We start from the raw sequence: 23733 nt of genomic DNA, 5'->3' as shown, positions 1-23733 counted from the left end.
CACAAGTAAGGGACTGGGACAACCTCCATTTACTAAATGTTCTTCTGCAGCTGTGGGAATCTGTGGGAACAGGCAGACCACAGAGGAAAGTGACCAGGGCAGTGCTGCAGGGGCTCAGGACTTGCCAGGGCAGCTGCCTGCTACCAGAGCCAGATAACCTCAGGCTGACTGGCTAACATCTACTGTATGACTCCATCCTCAGTACTACCTTTCATCAGCTGTGAACTCTGAGAAGCCATACTTTCCATTGCTCAAATCCTCATCAACCCCTAGACTTTTCTTCCACTGAACAGGCCTTGGAGAACTTTTAAAAGCCCAGAGATCACGTGCTTCCTTAACTCAAGACTCTCCAGCACTCCCAGTGCCCTAAGAAAGGTACAACCTCTCATGTGCCACTCCACTTGCAGCCTGGCCTCAAACTTTGTTTTTTTGAAGAAACACGATGGACTCCAGGTTCCCCAATGTTGCTGGTTCAGTTGCATCTCCAAGCCTCACCCACACCACATTACACCTGTGGTCAGAAAGAGGGACACCACCTCTTAAGGCCTCACTGCGGCTGGGTCAGGCATATGAGATAAAGTGTGAAAAATGGGACATTTCCTGCCATATCGGTATACAGAAAAGATGTCACAGTGATCAGTGATTGCAGCCCTCCAGTGTGAGCCAGTGAGCCCTAAGGGAATTCAGGAAGGAGAATACCTGCCATTTAGCAGCCAGCAGACTACAGTCACTCCTTGAGTCCTGAGAAACTCAGGATATGAAAACACAGGATACTGGCCCCAGATACCAGAGGTGCATATCAAAGGAGTTGTGGAGCCCTATACTGAGATGATAGGACAATATCTCCATAATTAGCCAAGCTCCAGAGCAACCATTGTCATGTTTGTTATGAGCCATTCTGTTCCTAACCAGACAGATCCAGCCTCCAAATGACATAATATACAGAATGCTGACTTACTGACCTAACATCACCCCTGTCCACAGGGATTTTCTTTTCCTTGAGGCTATAGTCGACAAGCCCTTGAGCCACCCGCTGTTCCAACAGTCTCCTGGCAGCTCTCCCTGGTCAGTTAGGAAGTCTGCCCTCTGTCTTTTCAGCACTCCTCTCTACCTCTCCTCTTTGTTCTCCATAAATTCGCTCTAGTCTAAAATGCTTTGTGTCTGGAAATTCTTCTTCCACTAGAGCTCAGACTGCCACGACAGAAATGATTTCAGTGAACCCAGACTCTCACATCTTTCCATACACAGAAAAGTGCTTAATTCTTTAACTTGGGTTATCTGACTTTCCTTAACCTGCCCTTTCCAAACACCTGCCCTTTGTTGCAAAACCTATATATACGCTGGCTTTGTTAGGGAAAGCACACTGACTGAAATCACCTGCCCTGGCCAGGTACCACAGTAACTATTTGCATGAGTTGTTTTACAACAGGAGGTCCTGGTAAGGAACACTGGAACTAATAAGCCACCACCAACAGGGAGAGATCAGGAAAGGTAAAAAAGTGACACCAGGTGTCCAACCACCTCCCAGAATCCTCCTCACTGGCATCCATCTTGGCTGAAAAAGGTGCGCACCACCCAGAAGGACTCTGAGTCAGAATGACTGGCTGAAGACAACTAAAGCTAATCCCCTCACCATAAAACTCCAGACTGCAACGCACGTGGCAGAGCAGTTCTCCTGGGTTCCCTTACCCTACTGCTCTCTGACCCAGAGCCCCTCCCCAATAAAATCTCTTGCTTTGCCAGCACAAGTGCCTCCTCGAACAGTTCACTTCCGAGTGTTACACAGAGCCCACTTTCGGGCCCCGGAGGGGGTCCCCCTTCCTGCAACAGTTTCTCCCTTCACCTCCCTGGGTTCCTTGAGATGTTTCTTGAGCTGGAAATCCTAAAAATCCACACGGACTAAAACATAACTCAACTTCTGAGTTGTACATATTTTAAGGCCACAAACAACGTGAGCGGGAACCTGCTCACCTGGGGTATTCACATTCTGGTGGGGAAACGGGCAGCGGAGAACCCGGAACTCACTGCACTTACCTGACCGGGGTCCTTCAGGGCAGGCACCGCCATCAGAGCTTCCTTCACAGAGCGGTGCGGCGACCATCCACAGGTCAGGTCGGACTTGGCGCGGACACACCCTGCAGGCGGCAGTGTCCCCAGCTCTTACGCCGTCCCCTATGCAGTGCCTTCGAAGACGCCCCTTGCGCTCTCTCGGCCCGTAACAAGCCTCCCAAAATCGCACGCTCAGACCTTCCGTCCGGCTCCACAGACTTGAGAGAAATCAAAATGTCCGCCAGGAAGACACCGGGAGCCCCTCCCCGGAAACGCTTCCTTTGTGTATTTTCATTGGATAAACGTCACTGCTCCGTAGCGCGACACTTCTGGGTAATGTAGTTCTCAGGCCTCAAGGAAGAATGGTCCACACCTGAAACATTGGGGCAGAAAAACCCAAGATGAATTGCCAAGAGAGCGGAGACGTGACCTCTAGGGCTGGAGAAGGAATCCATCCTTCCTAAGGGAGAGGGGGAACCATTAGAACATGTAGCCTTTTTGTCGTTAGGCACAGATTTGATTGTCGTTGAAACTGTGGATCTGGTCAGAAACTCTGCAGTGAGATGTTGGGAGGGAGGTGAGGGGCCAAAGGCGGAAGTGGAGGTTTTGTTCGTACTGCACAAGGTCTTAGACTTCACCATTGGCGGGGAATAACCGTGCGGAATCCGACCGAGTCGTCCTACTGTCGCCATTCGGGTCCCTGCACAGACTCGGATGGCGGCAGTTGAGCTGACGGCCCCACCTCAGGTTAATGCTGCGTGCTCAGGGTTCTCCCCTGAATGCCTCGAGTGAGAGGTGCCTGCTCACATTGCTTTATTTTGCGCCGTTGGTCCAGGACAGTGAGGCCTTCAGAAGTGGTGTTCCTATTTCTGAGCACCACTGCTGCGTGGGTGAGGCTTGGAGATGGAACTGCAGCAGGAACATCTGGAATCCTGAGTTCATCCTGCTTCTGCAAGTCACATTTGAGGCCAGGCTGCACATGGAGTGGCAGATGAGAGGTTGTACTTTTTTTCTCAGGGCCGTGGGAGTGGAGGAGTGTTTTGAGTAGAGGAAGGACACAATCTAAGTTAGGTGTTGAAAAACTCTGGAAAACCTGTTCAGTGGAAGAAAAGTCTGTAAGAGGTGATGAGGAATTTGAGGGAGAGGGAAGTTGTGGCTTTTTCAAGGTCACAACTGATAAGCAATAGCACTGAGGACAGAGGAATGGAGGAGATGTTAGCCAGTCAACCAGAGATTGTTGCCAGAATCTTGGCTCTGGGCACCAATGCCAAACAGAAATGCTGTAACAGAGTTATGGCAACGTCAGCTACAAATTGGCACTTGCAAGAGCATTTGGTGGGCTTCACAGGTGGTGCTAGTGATAAAGAACCTGTTGGCCAATGCAGGAGATGCAAGGGACAAACATTTGATCCTTGGGTGAGGAAGATTCCCTAGAGGAGGAAATGGCAACCCATTCAAGTATTCTTGGCCAGGAAATTCCATGGACAGATAAGTCTGGCAGGCTACGGTCCATAGGATCACAAAGAATCAGACACGACTGAAGCGACTTAGCTTGCACACACAAGAGCATTTGCCAGCGATTGAACAGCAACAACAAAAGCATTTGCCATCCGCCTCTGCAGAGACTGAACCCTGTGCTGCTCTAACTGCCCAGCTTTAACACCCCCGAGGGGAATTCAGGGTACCCAGTGAGGCACTTTGTGCTCCAGGGAAACTGGTGGAACAGATCTTTTAGATAGTTAGATAGTTCCTGGAACTGATTTCATGATCCCAATCCTAGCATCTCTTCATATCTAGAAAAACACCAAATCCCTTCATGGTGACATCAGTTCCTCATGACTAGCAGAAAACCGTTCTTAAGTGCCAGAGTGTATGGAACTCACCCTTCACCAAAATCTTATATATTGACCTCCTGCCACTGCCTCTTTGGCGCATTCTCTCAGGGCTCTTAGAAGTGCCGTTTCTGAGGCTGCAGTCCTCATTTTGCCCCAAATAAACTTTAACGTGTGACTCTGAACATTGTGCATCTTTTTAGTTCATGGAGGAGAAAGAGCGGCTTTATAACTTTGCCAGGCAAAAGGGGAATGCAGTACATAGCCCTTCAAGAACTGTGTGCCCCTGCTTCCTGGTGAGTAGGGAAAGGTTATGTAGTCAGATGGGCTGTCCAGGAGGCACAGTGGTAAAGAATCCACCTGCCAATGCAGGGGATGCAAGAGACACAAGTTCAATCCCTGGGTTGGGAATGTCACACGAGTGTATGTTCCTCGGTTCTTTGTCTCGTCTCAACAAAGATTTGGAGCGATGGACGTAAAAGCCCTCGGTGCATCACAGCTCTCAGGTCTTGGACAAACCGTGTTATAGCTCTTAGGCAAATCAGTGTTTCAGCTCTAGCAGGAGAATACATCCTCGAAGCGTGAGGGCATGCCAACCCAAAGACTTGGAGGGAAGAGAGTGGGGGAGTGCATAGGGGAGGGGGAGAGAGAGGGAGAGAGAAAGAGCGCATGCATGCGGGAAAGAGAGAGAGAAAGCGCTTTGGCTCTTCCTTTTATATGTATTTTTTCCTCCACCTGGGCCTGCCCTATGCAAATTGGGCTTAGCCAGGAGTGCTGTTTGTTCTACCTGAAGTCTTCACTCTGGTCCTTGGACCTTCTTTCGTTCTATTTTCATGGGCTTTTCCCTTCCTTGTCTTTTAGCCACCGCCATTTTGGACTCCTTTTCCCTATTCTACCTACCTAACAGGAAGATCCCCCGGAGAAGGAAATAGCAACCCATTCCAGTATTCTTGGCTGGAAAATCCCATGGACAGAGGGGCCTGACATGCTACAGTCCATGAGGTCACAAAGAGTCGGATGTGATTGAGCATGCATGCATGTAGTCAGGCGGGTATATGTCGTAAGGATCAAGGCAGTAACAGTCTTGTATTCTTTCTTCCACAAAGTTTCAAAAGGGTAGTAGGGTTGCTTACAGGATTAGGATGTGTGCAGGATCTTAGGTGATCCAGTCTCCTAATCTTGTTGAGATTCTCTGGTTCTTTAATCTTGCTTCAGGTGGTTTCTTTGCTGTTCCTCTTTTGATTAGCAACTGTTCTGTTACATGGAAATGAGAGAAGGTCATGGAGACTGGAGTCTTGACTATAAGAAATGGAGGACAAAAAGGCCTCTGTGCCCAGGATTCCCACAGGGCCCTTCTCAGCATCAAGGTAACCTGGCTCTTGTGTCAGGCAGCGGTCCTGGCAAGTCCTCGTCTCTGGAGTATGACCCTGGTCACTTTCTTCTATGGCTTTCCTGTTCCCACAGATTCCCAGGGGTGGAGAAACACCTTTGATAGGTGGAGGGTGTCCCAGTGTTGTAGCCACACGTTCCGGGAAACAAACTCACTCACTCAGAAGGACAATGCAGATAGTGGAGTGCAGTTTATTATACTGGCGGGCCCGAGGCAGAGTCTCCTCTTAGCCAAGGACCCCGACCAGCATTTGTGAAAATCTTTTATACCCCATGTGTACGTGTCTGAACCCACCACTCCAAATTCCTTGAGACTTACATAAACCAAGGAAAATACAATCCTAATAACCCCATCATTCATGTGCTATGTGCTCATGTGCTCAAACAGTCAAACAATTAGCCAATAATCAATAAACCCAAGGTTACACTCTGATAGATACAGAAAATTTTATGGCCTGTCTGGAGGAAGGGGTGATTGGTGTATGTTTTCTCTTAGGCCAAGAATAACCTAGATACGATCTTCAAGGTTCCCCTGTCTGGAGGGGGTCTTATCCTTCTGTTGTTGTTTTCATAGGCACTAAACACAGAGTTCAGCATCTATTGGAAAGGTGGCCGAGCATGATCAGTATGAACAGGCCCAAGATGGAGTCCAGGCCCTATGAATTCCTTCTTCATTAGTAGTTTGCATCCTGTGTTGTGTTCATGTTTACAGGGAATGGAATATTTTTTATTTTGTCAGTCATATTAAAGAACCAACTGTTGGGAGGCTTTGTTGATTTTTCTGAGTTGATTTTTAAGTATTTTTTTTCTTCTCCCATTGGATTTAGTTTTTTCCTATTGTGATTTCATAAGGTAGAAGCACAGCTGATTGATTTTAGGTCTTTTCTGACATCTGCATTCAGTGCTATAAATTGCTAGAATGCTAGATTTCTAATTTTAAAAATAGATAGGCAACAAGTAACTAAGGTTTACTGTATAGCACGGGGAACTATAGTCAATAGCTTGTAACAACTTATAATGGAAAATAATTGCAAAAATAATGTATATATATATGTATAACTGAATCATCTTGCTGCATGCTTGAAACATTGTAAATCAACTGTACTTACAATGTTTTGGGAAATTCCATGCTGGTACAGTGGTTAAATTATATATATTAAGAAAAAAGAAGAAAAAATAGATAAATTACCTTATCAATACTGCTTTCACTGTATTCACATATTTTGAAGTGTTGAAATACTTAAAAATTTATCTCAAAATTTCTTCTTTGGTGAATTCCTCTTTGACTCATGTTTTATTTGAAAGTATATTGTTTAATTCTCAGTATTTTGGAATTTTTTTCCAGCTATCTTTGTGTTACTGATTTCTAGCATTAATTCCTCTGTGCTCTGAGAAAAGACATTCTATGATTTCTGTTGTTTCAAGGTTGTTAAATGTACGTTTTCTGGGTTAGGATGTGGTCTGTCTTGTGAATGTTATATATGTCAGCATGAGAAGGCTATGTGTTGTTTTTGGATGGAGTAAACTAGTAGTCTATAGGTGTCCATATATCCAGTTATATCAAACACAACTGAGCAACTGAACTGAAGTCCAGTTTCATATAACACTGTGCAGCTTCCTGGGTGATTTGAATACCTTATAATTTTTAAAACTCCTAATTGCTTTCTCTCTTCCTTTTTATTATTTTTCTCAATTGTCCCTCTGCTTCCACAAAGGATTGGTTCCAGGAGCCCCTGCCTATACTAAAATCATTAGATGCTAAAGTCCCATCGTCAGCTCTCTGATTCTGAAGTTTTTGCATTTATGATTCTTCCAAGTATAGAGCCTATAGTCATCTCTATTTGTTGAAAAATATCCACGTTAAAAAGAATCCATATATGAGTGGACCCAAGCAGTTCTAACCCATTTAGATCCAGGATTAACTGTACTGTATGATTATTCTAACATGTTGAATATTTAAAATAATATCAACAACACCAAACTTAGATACAGACTAACAATTGATGCTTGCCAAGAGGGGGAAGGTCCATTGATAAAATAAGTGAAGGGTGTCAGAAGTTATAGATTTCTGCTTATGAGATGAATGAATTTTTTAATGTAATGCACAGCATGATGACTCATTAACAAAACTGTATCTTATAATTAATTAATTATTTATTTATTTAGATGAGTTGCTTGTGGGATCTAGTTCCCTGACAAAGGATCGAATCCTCATCCTCTGTAGTGTAAGTGTAGAGTCCTAACCACTGGACCTCCAGGAAAGTCCAAAAACTAGACAGTATATTCAGAAGTTTCTAAGAGAGTGGTTCTTAAAAGTTCTCATCATGGGAAAAAAGTTGTAACTCTGTTAACTAAACGTAATTTGTTAGTGCAAGGTATATGCAGTGCTTGGTCGCTCAGTTGTGTCCAACTCTTTGTGACCCGAAGGACAGTAGCCCGCCAGGCTCCGCTGTCCATGGAATTCTCCAGGCAAGAATACTGGAGTGGGTAGCCATTCCCTTCTTCAGTAGATCTTTCTGACTTAGGGATTGAACCCAGGTCTCTTGCATTGCAGGCAGATTCTTTACCATCTGAGACACCAGAGAAGCCAAGATCAAATCATGTTATACAGTTTAAAGATACACAGTGTTCCATTGCAGTTATATGTCAGTGAAAATTTTTAATTCTCTAATGCTCTTACTTTCCCTATGAAACCCAGATTTTTTTTAAAAAAAGTGTTTATTTTTATTTATTTTGGCTGCACAGGGTCTTAGTTGAAATATGTGGGATCTAGTTCCCTGACCAGGCAGGGATTGACCCCAGGCCCCCTGCATCAGGAACATGGAGTCTTAGCCATTGGACCACCAGGGAAGTCTGAAACCCAGATTTTTAATTGATGTCATTTTTCATCTGTCTAAAGATTTCCTTTACTATATTCCCATAATTTTTCTGTGTCTAAGAAAGTATTTCACCTTCACTCTTAAAGATTAATGTTATGGATATTAAACTCTAGATTGGGGATATCCACCCTTCCCAAACCCCATCACAATCACTGCACTTTAAATATTTTAACTCCATTCCATTCTTCTTTGCCTGATTTCTGAGGAGAATTCAAATGTCATTGTTTTTGTTGCTTCTCTAAAAGGCATTTATTTCTGTGGCTTCTTTGAGGATTCTTTTTTTATTTCCTGCATTTGAATGTGATATACTTACCTGTCTTTTTTTTTTTTTTAATTCAATCTGTCTGGTGGTTTGTGAGCTTTGTGGATCTATGGGTTGGTATCTAACATTAATTTGATTGAAATTTCTTCATCATTATTGCCTCAAGAATTTCTTCTGTTCTTTTTTCTTTTTCTCTTTGCCATGTTTCCATATGTGTATATTAAACCTTTTGCAGTTTTCCCACAGGTCTTGAATGTTCTGGTGTTTTTCATTTTATTTTCTGTCATTTGTTTTTGTTTGCTTTTTAGTTTTGGAACTAAGAGAACATCAAGCTTAAACATCCTTTTCTCAGGTGTGTTCAGCCTATGAGTAATATGAATAATATGTGCATTCTTCATTTCAGTTACAGTGTACTTGACTGTAGCTTTGCTTTTGGTCCTCTGTTAGAATTCTCATTTCTCAACTTACATCGTCCTTCTGGTATTGTATGCTGTTTTCTTTATTCTTTAGCAGAGGTTAATTAGCTTATTCATAATTATTTTATTTCCCAATGTGATCATCTTAACATCCATGTGATATCTGATTCTGGTTGTGAATCTTTATCTCTTCAAACTCTGTTTCGTGGGACACTGCAGATATTCAGCAGGCTCCATAGCTGCAGAAGTGTTAGATAAATTACACTCTGCTTGTACGATTATTAATACGTTTTGGTGGAGATAGATTCCTAAAATTCCTAAATTCTATCCACTGTCCATCCCTTTCCCTGGATCCACTGGATTTTTTAAAATGTAATATTTAAATGTCATATATTGTGTACTGAGTTCCTCTGGGCCAGTATTACCGTTGACCCATCTTGACTCAGTTAGAAGTTGTATAGTTTGTGTCCCATGTAATCTTTCAGCTTGCAATGGAGAGTTCTTGGGGTTTCATGGTATGGACATCACTCTGGTCTCAACATAAAGTGCTCAGAGGTACCCTGGGGAAATGAACGGCAGCTGGGTGAGGGCTTGATATCAGGTCTGTGTTCAAGTCATAACAGAAAGAATGACTTTCTTTCTTTGGACAAGCGTCATGGTGCCATTGTCAGTGGCTACAAATCACTTCTCTCATCTTTGTCTATTCTTGACCTTTGGTCAACTTGTCATTTCTACTACTTCCCAATTTTCCCAGGTTCACTGCAGCCTACGACTCTTGCAGCTGCTTCCTCAATTTGACTCCAAGCCTATTTCTGAACATACTCCTGGGCAGTGGTTTTTTCACGTGTCCAACATGGATTTGTGATGTCATCCCTCCCTCCAAAAAAGCCAACAAGGACTTCTTTACCACTTCTTTGTTTTCAGGTTCTTGGCATGGAATTTGGGATAAGGAGACACCTTTTGAACAGAGCAAATTGAAGAAGGACTCTCACAGATGAGGACATGCAGCACAGGCTTGTCTCCTGAGAAGGTCCAGCTCTGTAAGATGTGCGTTCTAGTCTTGAGAGACATTTTGCATTTGCCTCAAGAACAAAGAGCAAACAGCAGGCAGAAACTGCTGTATGTGTATCTGGGTCATGTGGGAAATAATTCTATTTCACTGCCAACATTCAGCAGCACCAGAAGCAGCATGTTGGGGAGAAATCCTGCAAATATGATATGGGCAGACCCACATTTAAAATATTTATTTATTTATTTGGCTGAGCTGGGTCTTAGTTGTGACACTTAGTATCTTTTACTTGCAGCACATTTTACCGAAGCTGGTAGCTCAATAACCATGGGAAAATCCACACTGCAGAAAAGCCATATCAGTGAAAGGAATATGATAAACCTTTCACCTGTAAGTACTCTTTCATTGAACATCAGAGAACTCATACTGGAGAAAGGCCTTATGAGTGTAAAGTATGTGGGAAATCATACACTTTTCTGCCTGGCTTTCAGTATCATCAGGGCATTTACAGGGGAGAAAGGCTATATAAGCCTGGAGAATGTAGGACATCCTTTACCAAATCCGCTACCTCAGTTCCCATAGGAAAATCCATCTTGGAGAAATTTACGAGTGCAGTGAATGTGGGAAATGTTTTATTGGTAGTTCAAACCTTCATTGTCATCAGAGAGTTCACACTGGAGAAAAGCCTTATGAATTTCCCAAATATGGATGGCTGTGACTTTGAAGGAGTTTAAGGTTGTTCAGTTCAGTTCAGTCGCTCAGTCGTGTCCTACTCTTTGTGACCCCATGAATCGCAGCACGTCAGGCCTCCCTGTCCATCACCAACTCCTGGAGTCCACCCAAACCCATGTCCATTGAGTCGGTGATGCCATCCAACCATCTCATCCTCTGTCGTCCCCTTTTCCTCCTGCCGTCAATCTTTCCCAGCATCAGGGTCTTTTCCAATGAGTCAGCTCTTCGCATCAGGTGGCCAAAGTATTGGAGTTTCAGCTTCAACATCAGTCCTTCCAATGAACACCCGGGACTGACCTCCTTTAGGATGGGCTGGTTGTTCGAAGGTGCAAAGAATCTCTGCATCAAATGCACCCTCTTTAGAGAGGAAGCATAGAGACACAGTATCATCTGTTCGTGATCTCGGCGATCTTGGCACAGTGGACATGGATCTGGGATTCACTGTTGCCTGATTCAGGGTTTGGGGAGTCTGGTCATTCCACTCCTCTGCTGCCTCTCCCCACCGCTAAGTTTGGGGACTAAAAGAACCCCTCCATGCGAACACTTCAGCACTCCCAGCCCCGCGCCAGAGGCCCTGCCTATACCATGGCCAAACCGATGCTGTGAGGGACTTGTACAGGTGCTCACTACTGCCAGGCCTTCGTGAGAGTGGTTCCTCCACACTGCACGCATACACTGACTTCTACCCCTCAGCGCAAGGGCTCTGTCTCCTGTGTCCTGACCATGAACTGCACACATCTTCCTGCCTTACCACCAGGGACTCCAGCTTCATTTCCACCCAGGCGTGTCACCCTCCTGCTTGAGCAGTTCCTCACAGGGACAGCAGCACTAAGCCAGGCGTTCCAGACGGGGTCATTGGTATCACCCCAGACTTCTTCACCACCATATGCCATGTTTGGTTTCCGAAGTCCTTTCCATCTTCATATACAGACTTCAGCATATTCCTAGTTGTTGCTGATTAGTCGCTCAATCATGTCCAACTCTTTGTGACTCCATGGACTGCAGCACACCAGGCTTCCCTGTCCTCCACCATCTCCTTGAGCTTGTTCAAACTCATGTCCATTGAGTCGGTGATGCCATCCAATCATCTTGTCCTCTGTCATCCCCTTCTCCTCCTGCCTTCAATCTTTCCCAGCATCAGGGTCTTTTCTAATGATTTGGCTCTTCACATCAGGTGGCCAGAGTATTAGAACTTAAGGTTCAGCATCAGTCCTTCAGGACTGGTTCTTTTAAGATTGACTGGTTTGATTAGCATGTCCCTATTACTCCATTATTTAGTTGACCCACTGATGGTTCTAGTTAATGTGAGGGACACTGAAGGAAGAAGAGCATCTGCTGTGGTTCTCACATGGACTGGTTCCCAAGTTCTTCCTCCTGTCCTCTTTACTGATCTTCTCATTGCTCCTCCCATCCCCATACCCTTCCATAAATGTAAGAATTAAGTCACCGAATGATTGTTAAGCAACAAGTACTTGCCTACCCATTTTTGGGACCCACACTAGATCAAGCTATCTTTTTTCTTTATTTTTAATATTTACTTTTAATTGGAGGATAATCACTTTACAATGTTTTGCTCTTTCTGCCATACAACAACATGATCATCCACAAGTATAGATATGTCCCCTACCTCTTGAATCTGCATCCCATCCCCACACCCAGTTCCACCCCTCTAAGTTGTCACAAAGCACTGGGTTGAGACCCCAGTTCTATACAGCACCTTCCCAATAGCTATCTGTTTTATGTATGGTAGAGGGTGTTTCAGTCCTATTCGCTCCATTTTTCATACACTCTCCTTCCTCCAGTGTTTCCATAAATTTCTGTCTGTGTCTCTATTCCTGTATATGCATTAATATAGCGTATGCATATGCATTAATGTATATGCATGTATACATTATATGCATTAATATATGACATTTTTTTCCTCCTGACTTCACTCTGTATACTGGGCTCATCCACCTCACTAGAACTGATTCAAATTGATTCTTTATTATGGCTGAGTAATATTCCATTGTACACATGTACCACAACTTCTTTATTCATTCATCTGTCAGTGGACACATAGTTTGCATCCATGTCCTAGCTATTGTAAATAGTATGCAATGAACACTGGGGTCGATGTTTCTTTTTGAATTATGGTTTTCTCAGGGTCTGTGGTGGGAATGTACATTGATACCACCATTATGCAGAACAGAATGGAGATGTCTTAAAAAGCTAAAAACTACCATATGACCCAGAAATCCAGCCTATCTTAAACTCTAAGACTGAATGCATGCTGACACCTCCAATGAAGACTGTAAGATAGCAGTATGAAATCATTATGTTTTTAATTGCATTTCTCAGGATTTTTGATGTTGAGTGTTGTTGGTTTTTTTTTAAATAGTTTTTAATTTTTTTAATTTTAAAATCTTTAATTCTTACATGTGTTCCCAAACATGAACCCCCCCCACCCCACCTGTTGTTGGTTTTTAATGTCTCTTTTCCTGTGTGTCTTGTTTGGGTATCTTTCTGTTCCTATCTTTTTGCCTACTTTTATTTTGTGGGATTTCCCCATTTTCCCTTTTTGTGACAAATAGGAGAGCAGGGAAACAACAAAGATATCTGTGATATTTCACTTATTCTTCAACAATGTGAGTGTCTCCTGCATGGAATTTGAATTTGGAATACTGAGAGACATGTTCTCATGTTTTCCTCAATTTCTTTACTATGCATAATGCAAGGATCAAATATATTATACACATTTAAGATAAATGTATACTATTAACATAAGCTACCTCAATCTTAAGTGCAGACATTCAGTTACAAAGTAAATCCTTTTTTATATTATAGTGTTTGCCAGTTTCCGTGAGTGTAAACACTTCCATAGCCAATGTCAGATTGCGAACATAATGTCACTGAACATGGAGTTGGGAAGCGTCGCCAGTAGCACACCGCTGTATACTTTCCCCTCTTACAGGTTCAGTAGCCAAAATAACTTTCAAGTATGCTACCATAGTTGAATGGTCATATAGTGACAGGTTTTGCATATCTTAAAAATCATTTTGTGGCTGTGTAGTAGACTTAAATTTTAGGTATTTAAAATGTAAATGTCAATATTCTGATACTTTGTGTGTACCCCTCAAACCAGTTTCTACCTGGCATTTTAATTCATCCACAACGTTAAAATTACTGATGTAAGAGCATATTCCACTTTTTAAAATATATAATTTTATTTATTTTTGATGGTGCTGGGTCTTCATTGTTGCACAGGCTTTTTCCTAGTTGTGGAGAGTGAGGGGTACTCTCTAGTTGTGGTGCACGGGTGTCTCATTGCAGTGTGCTAGAGCAGGGCTCTAGGGCACTCGGGCTCCAATAGTTTTTGTATATGCACTTAGTAGTTTTGGTTCCCAGGCTCTAGACCATAGGCTCAATAGTTGTGACCTGTGGTATTTCCTGGACCAAGGATTGAACCCTTGTCTCCTGCACTGGCAGGTGCTGTCTTTACCACTGAGCCATGAGGGAAGCCCACTACTTTTGTGATGACTATTTTCAAATGTTTACATAAATGGAATGACTATTGGGTCCTACCCCTTTGTGAGATCATTTATCATATCATGTATTTTGTGTGTGTGTTTTTGTAACATCATGGCATCTGGAGTGTGAGCAGTTCAAGAAACAGAATGTCCCAGTCCTAGGTTCTATGTGGTGGACTGGTTGGAGGCACAGTGGGACAGATAGAAAAGTTGCAGGAGCCTGAACCCTGTTTAGTAGGAGTTTGCTTGCTTGCTCCTGGCCCTTGAGCCTGGCAGAGTGAGGTCTGCTTTATCAGCTGCTGGTTTCCGGTGAGCAGGTTCACATACACCCCAGCCAAGGAGAAGACATGCTCTGCCCCAACATGTTGCTGGATCTGGTGCAGTCAAGACCAGGGTAAGGACTTGATTTTGGGGTGCAAAGGCAAGTCCCAGGGCAGAACCCAGGTTGGGCTGCGGTGGCCATTGTTGGCAGTTACAGCCCACATTTCTGACAGCTGCTTAGCCGCAGTTTATCCACCCCAGCATACCTACAGAGAAACCACCCTGGCCCTGCCTCCTCCCTGTGGAACTGTGCCAGGCAGGGCAAGAGTGGCGGAAACTGGAGACACTGATCAGCTGTGAGAGACAAAGGGGTCTAGTCTTAGAGTCAGGATAACATTAATAATCGCTCAGCCTGAATAGCAAAGAAGGAGCCCAAAGACAAGGACAAAGACATCACAAGGCCCAGGAGAGACACGTCACCGTGGTCAGACACAGCAGGCAGGATGTGGCCATAGGCTTTTTTTTTTTTTTTTTTACTGGGGAGGATAGGGAGGTACTTGCTTTAGAGGGAATTGAGGTGAGGTTGGCTCGTCAGTTGACAGGGAAACCAGGAAAAAAGCAGGCCACTCACAGTCTCTGAGAAATTCAATGCAAAGTAGTTACTATCTAATGAGAAAAACAAGGACTATCTGGGGCTAGAGCAAGAAGGTAGGTATTGACAGATGAGGCTTTATTATTAAATGAAAGTTCAGGCAGGTGAGTAGGGTATAGGTGAATCAGACTGGTGGGGCAGGGGATGTACAAAGAGGAAGAATACAGCCATTTTGGGTGTCCTGAATATCCATCATTGTTGCTCACTTAGTTGCACACCATCACTGACTATGCAGGCAAGACAGCCTTTTCTGGGGGACCAAAATAAGTGTTTTCAGTGTGTTCAGTTCAGTCGCTCAGTCATATCTGACTCTTTGCAACCCCATGAATCGCAGCATGCCAGGCCTCCCTGTCCATCACCATCTCCCAGAGTTCACTCAGACTCACGTCCACCGAGTCCGTGATGCCATCCAGCCATCTCATCCTCGGTCGTCCCCTTCTTCTCCTGCCCCCAATCCTTCCCAGCATCAGAGTCTTTTCCAATGAGTCAACTCTTCGCATGAGGTGGCCAAAGTACTGGAGTTTCAGCTTTAGCATCATTTCTTCCAAAGAAATCCCAGGGTTGATCTCCTTCAGAATGGACTGGTTGGATCTCCTTGCAGTCCAAGGGACTCTCAAGTCTTCTCCAACACCACAGTTCAAAAGCATCAATTCTTCGGCACTCAGCCTTCTTCACAGTCCAACTCTCACATCCATACATAACCACAGGAAAAACCATAGCCTTGACTAGATGGACCTTAGTCGGCAAAGTAATGTCTCTGCTTTTGAATATGCTATCTAGTTTGGTCATAACTTTTCTTCCAAGGAGTAAGCGTCTTTTAAGTTCATGGCTGCAGTCACCATCTGCAGTGATTTTGGAGCCCAAAAAAATAAAGTCTGACACTGTTTCCACTGTTTCCCCATCTATTTCCCATGAAGTGATGGGACCGGATGCCATGATCTTCGTTTTCTGAATGTTGAGCTTTAAGCCAACTTTTTCGCTCTCCTTTTTCACTTTCATCAAGAGGCTTTTTAGCTCCTCTTCACTTTCTGCCCTAACGGTGGTGTCATCTGCATATCTGAGGTTAGTGTGTTCAAAATAAGCGTGTTCAGCTGTAGTAGGCCTGCCCAGTATCAACTTTCGACATTCCCAGTCAGAATCCTGTAGTCTTTTTTCCTTTTCCCTGACCATAATCTACAGATGACTTGAGCACTTCAGGCTGCATGCATTTCAAGAGCAATAAGATAATATTTTCTTATTTCCAGTTACCAATGGATGTCAGCTAGATTATTCCTACACTTAAGTGATCAGTATCATTAAAGACTTAAATTCTCTGAAGCACCCTCCCCCTATTTCGTCATCGACTCCCCATCTCTTTAATGAGGACGGAGGCCCCCGACACGTGATTTCCCAGCGCTTGGCTTTCCTCCTTGCGTTTCCAGTGTGGCGCCGTTCCTTGAGGCCTTGGCACTACATTACCCAGAAGAACTTGCGCGAAGGTGAGGTAGCTGCTAAGTCACTTCAGTCGTGTCCGACTCTGTGCGACCCCATAGACGGCAGCCCACCAGGCTCCCCCGTCCCTGGGATTCTCCAGGCAAGAACACTGGAGCGGGTTGAGCCCTTGAACATTCAGAAGACGCGCATTTCCTGGAGGCCGAACATCCGGCAGTGACTTCCGGCGCGTTTATTTCGACGTTTTGTTTGTTGTCGAGACCGTGGGGCTGGTGATAAGCTCACGAGTGAGGAGTTTGCTGGGCAGTGAGGGGTCTAAGGCGGAAGCGGAGTCTTCGTGCACACTGCACAGCGTCTGTTCTTAGGGTCGGGGAGGTCACCTTCTGCGGGGAGTTGTCCTACCGAAACCGACCTGGTCGCTCCACTTTGGAAGCTCCGCTCCGCCCACAGGCTCGGATGGCGGCGGCTTCGCTGCCGGCGCCACCTCAGGTAAACGTTTCGCCCTGCCCGCCTTCCCGTCAGAATATGAATGCCCCGTGCGAGAACGCCTGCCCAGGTCGCTTTATCTCAGGGCCCTCTTCCACGACAGGCCTGAAGGCCTCTTGCAGGCCTTCACAGGCGGTGTCCTTATTTCCGAGGACCTGTGTAATGTGTGAGCGAGGCTTTGAGACGCAACTGAAGCAGGAATGTTGGGGAACCTGAGGTCCGTCCAGCTTCTGTGAGGAACAACGTTTGCGGGCAGGCTTCACCTGGAGTGCCAGATGAGAGGTTGTAATTTCCCGCTTAGACATGCTGGAAGCGGTGAAGACTTGAGCACAGGAGGGACGTCATCTGTGCTTTTTAGGTTTTTAAAATTAGGCTTCAAAACTGTTTAGTGAAAGGAAAGTCTGTTGGTTTGTGATTCTTAATTTGAGGTAGAGGGAATTTCTGGCTTTTCCTTGCTCACAAGTCCTAAAGAGGTAGTACTGAGGATGGAGTCACAAAGGAGACCTTAGCCAGCCGCCGTTCCATTACCAGGGCTCTGGTCCTAGGCAGAAATCCTGGGAAAGTTTGAGCCCCTGGAATATCACCCAGGTCACCTTCCTCCATGGTCTGCCCATTCCCATAGATTCCCAGGACTGCAGAAGCACTTTTGGTAAATGGAGGTTGTCCCTGTCCCTCAATTATTCTCAAGCCCATGCATGCATTCTTTGTATTTGAGAAGGGTCTTGAGGCTCTTCACTTGCCATTCACCCAGACCCTTGGTTTGGGAAGGAGAACCCCATGTTCAGGGTCGTGAATGCAGGCCGGGGTTTGTTGAGGAGGTTCCTGTTTTCCATCATCGATGGAAGGAAGTGTGGAACTGGTCACTTTTGTGAGGCTGAACTGGTTTAGTTAGGTAAGTGCAGGTTTTTGTTTTTGTTTTCTTTTTTTCTCCTGGTGGGAATAAACATAGGGAAGAGCAGGATTTTGGCTTGAAAGGACTACCTGTGTTTTCTGGAGCCAATGGGAGGGTCAGATCAAAGGAGGGAGGTGTTTTTTTAACTCCAGGTTTCAGGAGGCCCCATCTGACTGGGCAGTGGGGGAGATGTGCGAAGAAGTTGGATGGTGGTTTTTTGGGAGTGAGTTTGTTCATTGTTTCATTTGTCCCTATTGTACCAGGGCAGTGTGACCTTTGAGGATGTGGCCGTGTACTTCTCCTGGAATGAATGGTGTCTTCTTGATGAGGTTCAAATACGCCTGTACCTTGATGTCATGCTGGAGAACTTTGCACTTGTGTGCATGCTGGGTAAGGCCTACACACCCATCTCACTCCTCAGAGCTAGGCTCTGCCTTTCTCCTTTTCCCCTGGGGCAGGTATGTTCTTCTCACAAATGAACCATGGGCACTACTTCTTCAAAAAGCTGAGTTATGTCCTGTGGTTAGTATAGCTAGGAAGAGAGCAACCTCAGTGCCAGAACACCTGTATCCCCAAATTTGCAGCTGAGGATTCAGGGTCAGTAGTCTTTTTGTTTTTTTGTTTGTATAATTTTATTAAAATATTCTGTTCAGTTCTCAACTTTATGTTAATTTTTGCTGCACAGCATAGCTACCAAGTTTTTTTTAATACACACACATACACACAGACATATATATATATATATATATATATATTCCTTATTCGTTTCCCTTACGGTTTATCACAGGTACTGAATATAGTTTCCTGTAGTATGGCATCAAGACCTTGTTTATCCATGCCATGTTTACTAGTTTGCATCTGCTAACACTATGCTCCCAATCCTTCCTTCACTTACTTCCCTCTCACTTGGCAGACATAAGTTTGTTCTCTATTCCTGAGTCTGTTTCTGTTTCCTGTATGTTTATATGTAGATATATAGTGTTATATTTCAGATTCCGTAAAGAAGTGAAATCAAGTGGTATTTGTCTCTTTCTGACTTACATCATTTGAAAATATTTTCTCCCAGTTTTTTAGGTTGTCTTTTTTTGTTGCTTTTGTTTTGTTTTTAGATTTTTTTTTTTTTTTTTTTTAATTTTTTGGATGCATTGGGTCTTTGTTGCTGGGAGGATTTTCTCTAGTTTGGTGAGCAAGGTTTATAGGTTGGTTTCAGTACTTGTGGCCTGAGGGTTTAGTTGCCCTGTGGCATGTGGAATCTTCCTGGACCAGGGATCTTATGGATTCGTAACCACGGGACTGCCAGGGAATTCTTGACATGGATTCTGTTTATTGGTTTTTGAATGTTACATTATCCTTGTGTACCTTGCAGTAATCCCAGTTGATCATGGTGTATATATATATATATTTTTTACAGTTTTTGATTCAATTTACTGATATTTCATAGCATGTAGATCTTTTAGTTGAGGCATGTGAACTCTTAGATGCAGCATGTGATATCTAGTTCCCTGACCAGGGATGGAATCTGGGCCCCTTGCTTTGAGAGTTAGGAGTCTTAGCCAATGGACCACCAAGGATGTCCCTCCTCTTTCATTTTTTCCCCCCTTTTCTTTCATTTTTGATATTATTAATTTGTGTACTGCCTCATTTTCACACTGACTAGAATCCTTTTTATATTATTGGCCATTTTAAATAACAAGGTTTTTTGGAGCTTTGTTGATTTTTCTATATAGTAGTTTCATAAGGTAAAAGCACAGATGTTGATTTTAGGTCTCCTTTTGCAATATGTTCATTCAATGCTATACATTGCCTTATAAACACTGCTTTCACTTATTTTGATAAATGTTGTGTTTATTTGAAAATACTTAAAAAGTTTTCTTCAGTTCAGTTCAGTTGCTCAGTCATGTCCAACTCTTTGTGACCCATGAATCACAGCACGCCAGGCCTCCCTGTCCATCATCAACTCCCGGAGTTTACCCAAACTCATGTCCATTGAGGCGGTGATGCCATCCAACCATCTCATTCTCTGTCATCCCCTTCTCCTGCCATCAATCTTTCCCAGCATCAGGGTCTTTTCAAATGAGTCAGCTCTTCACATCAGGTGGCCAAAGTATTGGAGTTTCCAGCTTCAATATCAGTCCTTCCAATGAACACCCAGTACTGATATCCTTTAGGACGGACTGGTTGGATCTCCTTGCAGTCCAAGGGACTCTCAGGAGTCTCCTCCAACACTACAGTTCAAAAGCGTTAATTCTTCAGTGCTCAGCTTTTTTTATAGTCCAACTCTCTCATCCATACATGACCACTGGAAAAACCATAGCCTTGACTAGATGGACCTTTGTTGACAAAGTAATGTCTCTGCTTTTTAATATGCTGTCTAGGTTGATCATAACTTCCCTTCCAAGGAGTAAGCGTCTTTTAATTTCATGGCTGCAGTCACCATCTGCAGTGATTTTGGAAAAATAAAGTCAGCCACTGTTGCCACTGTTTCCCCATCTGTTTGCCATGAAGTGTAAGACCAGGTGCAGTGATTGTAGTTTTCTGAATGTTGAGCTTTAAGCCAACTTTTTCATTCTCCTCTTTCACTTTCATCAAGAGGCTCTTTAGTTCTTCTTCGCTTTCTGCAATGAGTGGTGTCATCTGCATATCTGAGGTTATTGATATTTCTTCCGGCAATCTTGATTCCAGCTTGTGCTTCTTCCAGCCCAGTGTTTCTCATGATGTACTCTGCATAAAAGTTAAATAAGCAGGGTGACAATATACAGCCTTGACGTACTCCTTTTCCTATTTGGAACCAGTCTCTTGTTCCATGTCCAGTTCTAATTAAAAGTTTTCTTAAGATTTCTTTTTTGGGACTTCTTCTTTGACCAATGTCTTATTTGAAAGTCTATAGTTTAATTCTCAAAATTTGGGGATTTTTTTCAGCTATCTTTGTGTTACTTTTTTTTTTTTTTTTAAATCGGTCAGTCATGTCCAACTCTTTGCGACCCCATGGGTATAGTCCATGGAATTCTCCAGGCCAGAGTACTGGAGTGGGTAGCCTTTCCCTTTTCCAGGGGATCTTCCCAACTGTGTTACTGATTTTTGTTTTAATTCCGCTGTGCTCTGAGAAAAGACATTGTATGATTTCAGTTGTTTCAGATTTGTTAAGGTATGTTTTCTGACCTAGGATGTGGTCTATCTTGTGAATGTTATATGTCAGCATGAATAGACTATTGTTCTGATTTTGGATGGAGTATACTAGTAGTCTTTAGGTGTCCTTACATCCAGTTGAGTGATGATGGTACTTTTCAGTTCAACAGCATCTTTACAGATTTTCCGTTTGCTGAATCTGCTCATTTCTGGTAGAGCAGTGTTAAATGAAGTCTCCAACTATTATATCTGTTTCTACTTGTAGGTCTGTTTTGCCTCACATTTAAATATTCTATTGTTAGGCACATAAATGTTAAGGATTATTTTGAAATCTGAAAAATTGACCCCTTTATCATTGTGTTATTCTCTTTATCCCTGATGACTTTGTTTATGTTAAGTCAGCTTTGATATTAATATAGTAACTATTTCTTTTTTTTTTTTTAATCTTTTCCTCTTTTATTTGGCTGTGAGACATGTGGGATCTTAGTTCCATGGCCAGGGATTGAACTTGCACTCCCTGCATTGGCAGTGCAGTGTCTTAACCACTTGGCTGTGAGAGCCACATCCAATCCTTGTGTCCTGGACATAGTGAGACCAGCTGCTTCTTCAGTTTAATCCCAGTTCATGTCCTGAACACGATTCCGTGGACTGCCTCTATCATGTATCAGATGTACAGTTGTGACGATGTCATTCCCTCCAATAAAGTCAACCTGTTTGTTTTCAGGTTCTTGTGGAGTCCAGGATGCAGAGACATGTTCTGAACAGAATGTATCTGCAGAGAGAGCATCACAGATTAGGACTCCCAGGGCAGAATTGTCTCCTGAGAATACCCAGCCTTGTAAGATATGTGTCCCAGTCTTGAGAGACATTTTACATTTAGCTGAAGAGCAAGGAACAAATAGGGAGCAGAAAGAATACACATGTGGGGCATGTGGGAAACAATTCTATTTTACTGCCAATGTTCAGCAGCACATTGGAGTGAAATTCTGCCAGTGTCATATGGGAAGACCTGCATATTTGAAAAGCTGTATGATCCATGCAGCAAGGAATCTGTCTACCAACATGGAGATTGGAAATGACTTCCTGGCCAACATGGGAGTTCAGAAACAAGCCGCTAATACCAGGATGCCACGAAACAACAGTAAGGAGTATGATGCTGTTTTTCACAGTGGAAAAAGTCATCAGAGCTGGGGAGAAGGCAAGATGGTCTCTAACCCCACAGATATACTTGTTCAGGATGAAGAAGCCCTCACTGGTGAAGGATTTTGTGAGTTCAGCAAATGTAGGGAAGCCTGCACCCAAAGAAATAGCCTTATTCAGCACGAGGAAGTTCATGCCAGAGAAAGGTCTTATGAATGCAGCCATTCTGGAAAATTTTTTGCCCACAAATCTGGCTTCCTTGCAGGTCAGAGATTTAACTCTGGAGGAACACTATATGCCTGTCCTGAATGTGGAAAGTCATTTAGCCAAAGGAGGTACCTCAGAATCCATAGAAAAATCCACACTGGAGAAAAGCCTTATAAATGCAAAGAATGTGGTAAATCTTTCATCCAAAAGGGGAGGTTAATTGACCATCAGAGAGTTCACACTGGCGAACGGCCTTATGAGTGCAGTGAATGTGGAAAGTCTTTTGTTGCTCTGCGTGGCCTCCAGTATCATCAGAGAGTCCACAGTGGCGAGAGGCCCTATGGGTGCAGTGAATGTGGGAAATCTTTTATCGCTAAATCTGACCTGCATTATCATCAGCGAGTTCATTCTGGAGAAAGGCCTTATGAGTGCAGTGAATGTGGGAAATGTTACATTGATAAGAGAGGTCTTCAGTATCATCAGAGAGTTCACAGTGGAGAAAGGCCCTATGAGTGCAGCGAATGTGGGAAATGTTTTATTTTCTCAAGTGGTCTCCGGTACCATCAGAGAGTTCACAGCGGAGAAAGGCCCTATCAGTGCAGTGAATGTGGGAAATCTTTTATTGTTAAGAGAGGCCTCCAGAATCATCAGAGTGTTCACAGTGGAGAAAGACCTTATGAGTGCATTGAATGTGGAAAATGTTTTATTGATAGGTCACGTCTTCATCGTCATCAGAGAGTTCATAGTGGAGAAAAGCCTTATGAGTGCAGAGAATGTGGGAAATGTTTTACTGATAAGTCAGGCCTTCATCGTCATCAGAGAGTTCACACTTCTGAAAGGGCTTAAATGTTGGTAATCCTTTAGCCAGAGACAGCTTCTACATATCCATAGAAAAATCCACACTGAAGAAAAGTCTTACGAGTGCAGTGAATATAATAAATCTTTTTTCCAAAACTGGAACATAATTGTACATCACAGAGTTCATGGTGGAGAAAGGCCTTACACCTGCACTGAATGTTGGAAATCCTTTAGCTGAAGGAAGTAGCTCAGTACCCATAGCAAAATCCATAGTGGAGAAAAGCCTTATCAGTACAAGAAATGTGATGTCTTTTACCTGTAAGTACTGTTTCATTGGACATCAGAGAATTCATACTTTCAGTTCAGTTCAGTCACTCAGTCGTGTCCTACTCTTTGCGACCCCATGAATTGCAGCACACCAGGCCTCCCTGTCCATCACCATCTCCCGGAGTTCACTCAGACTCATGTCCATCGAGTCTGTGATGCCATCCAGCCATCTCGTCCTCTGTCGTCCCCTTCTCCTCCTGACCCCAATCCCTCCCAGCATCAGAGTCTTTTCCAATGAATCAGCTCTTCTCATGAGGTGGCCAAAGTACTGAAGTTTCAGCTTTAGCATCATTCCTTCCAAAGAACACCCAGGGCTGATCTCCTTCAGAATGGACT

The 23733-nt window shown here is 43.7% G+C and overlaps 2 protein-coding genes across 2 annotated transcripts in view; both read left to right on the top strand.

Moving 5' to 3' along the window:
• The window catches only part of LOC128064110 (zinc finger protein 211-like), a 36350-nt gene extending 25796 nt beyond the window's left edge, over positions 1–10554 (top strand). The window contains 3 exon segments of the mRNA XM_052656907.1: positions 9858–9867; positions 10154–10326; positions 10410–10554. Of these exon segments, the coding sequence (XP_052512867.1) occupies positions 9858–9867; positions 10154–10326; positions 10410–10554 (328 nt within the window).
• Positions 10555–21987: 11433 nt separating this feature from the next.
• Positions 21988–23201, top strand: LOC128064109 (zinc finger protein 211-like). Its single transcript, XM_052656906.1, has one exon. The coding sequence runs from the start codon at positions 21988–21990 to the stop codon at positions 23116–23118; it is 1131 nt and encodes a 376-aa protein (XP_052512866.1). The 3' UTR covers positions 23119–23201.
• The last annotated feature ends 532 nt before the right edge of the window (positions 23202–23733 follow it).

Source organism: Budorcas taxicolor, chromosome 18 (genome assembly GCF_023091745.1).
Source record: "Budorcas taxicolor isolate Tak-1 chromosome 18, Takin1.1, whole genome shotgun sequence".
Taxonomy (NCBI): domain Eukaryota; kingdom Metazoa; phylum Chordata; class Mammalia; order Artiodactyla; family Bovidae; genus Budorcas; species Budorcas taxicolor.
This window is presented reverse-complemented; position numbering and strand designations above follow the sequence as displayed.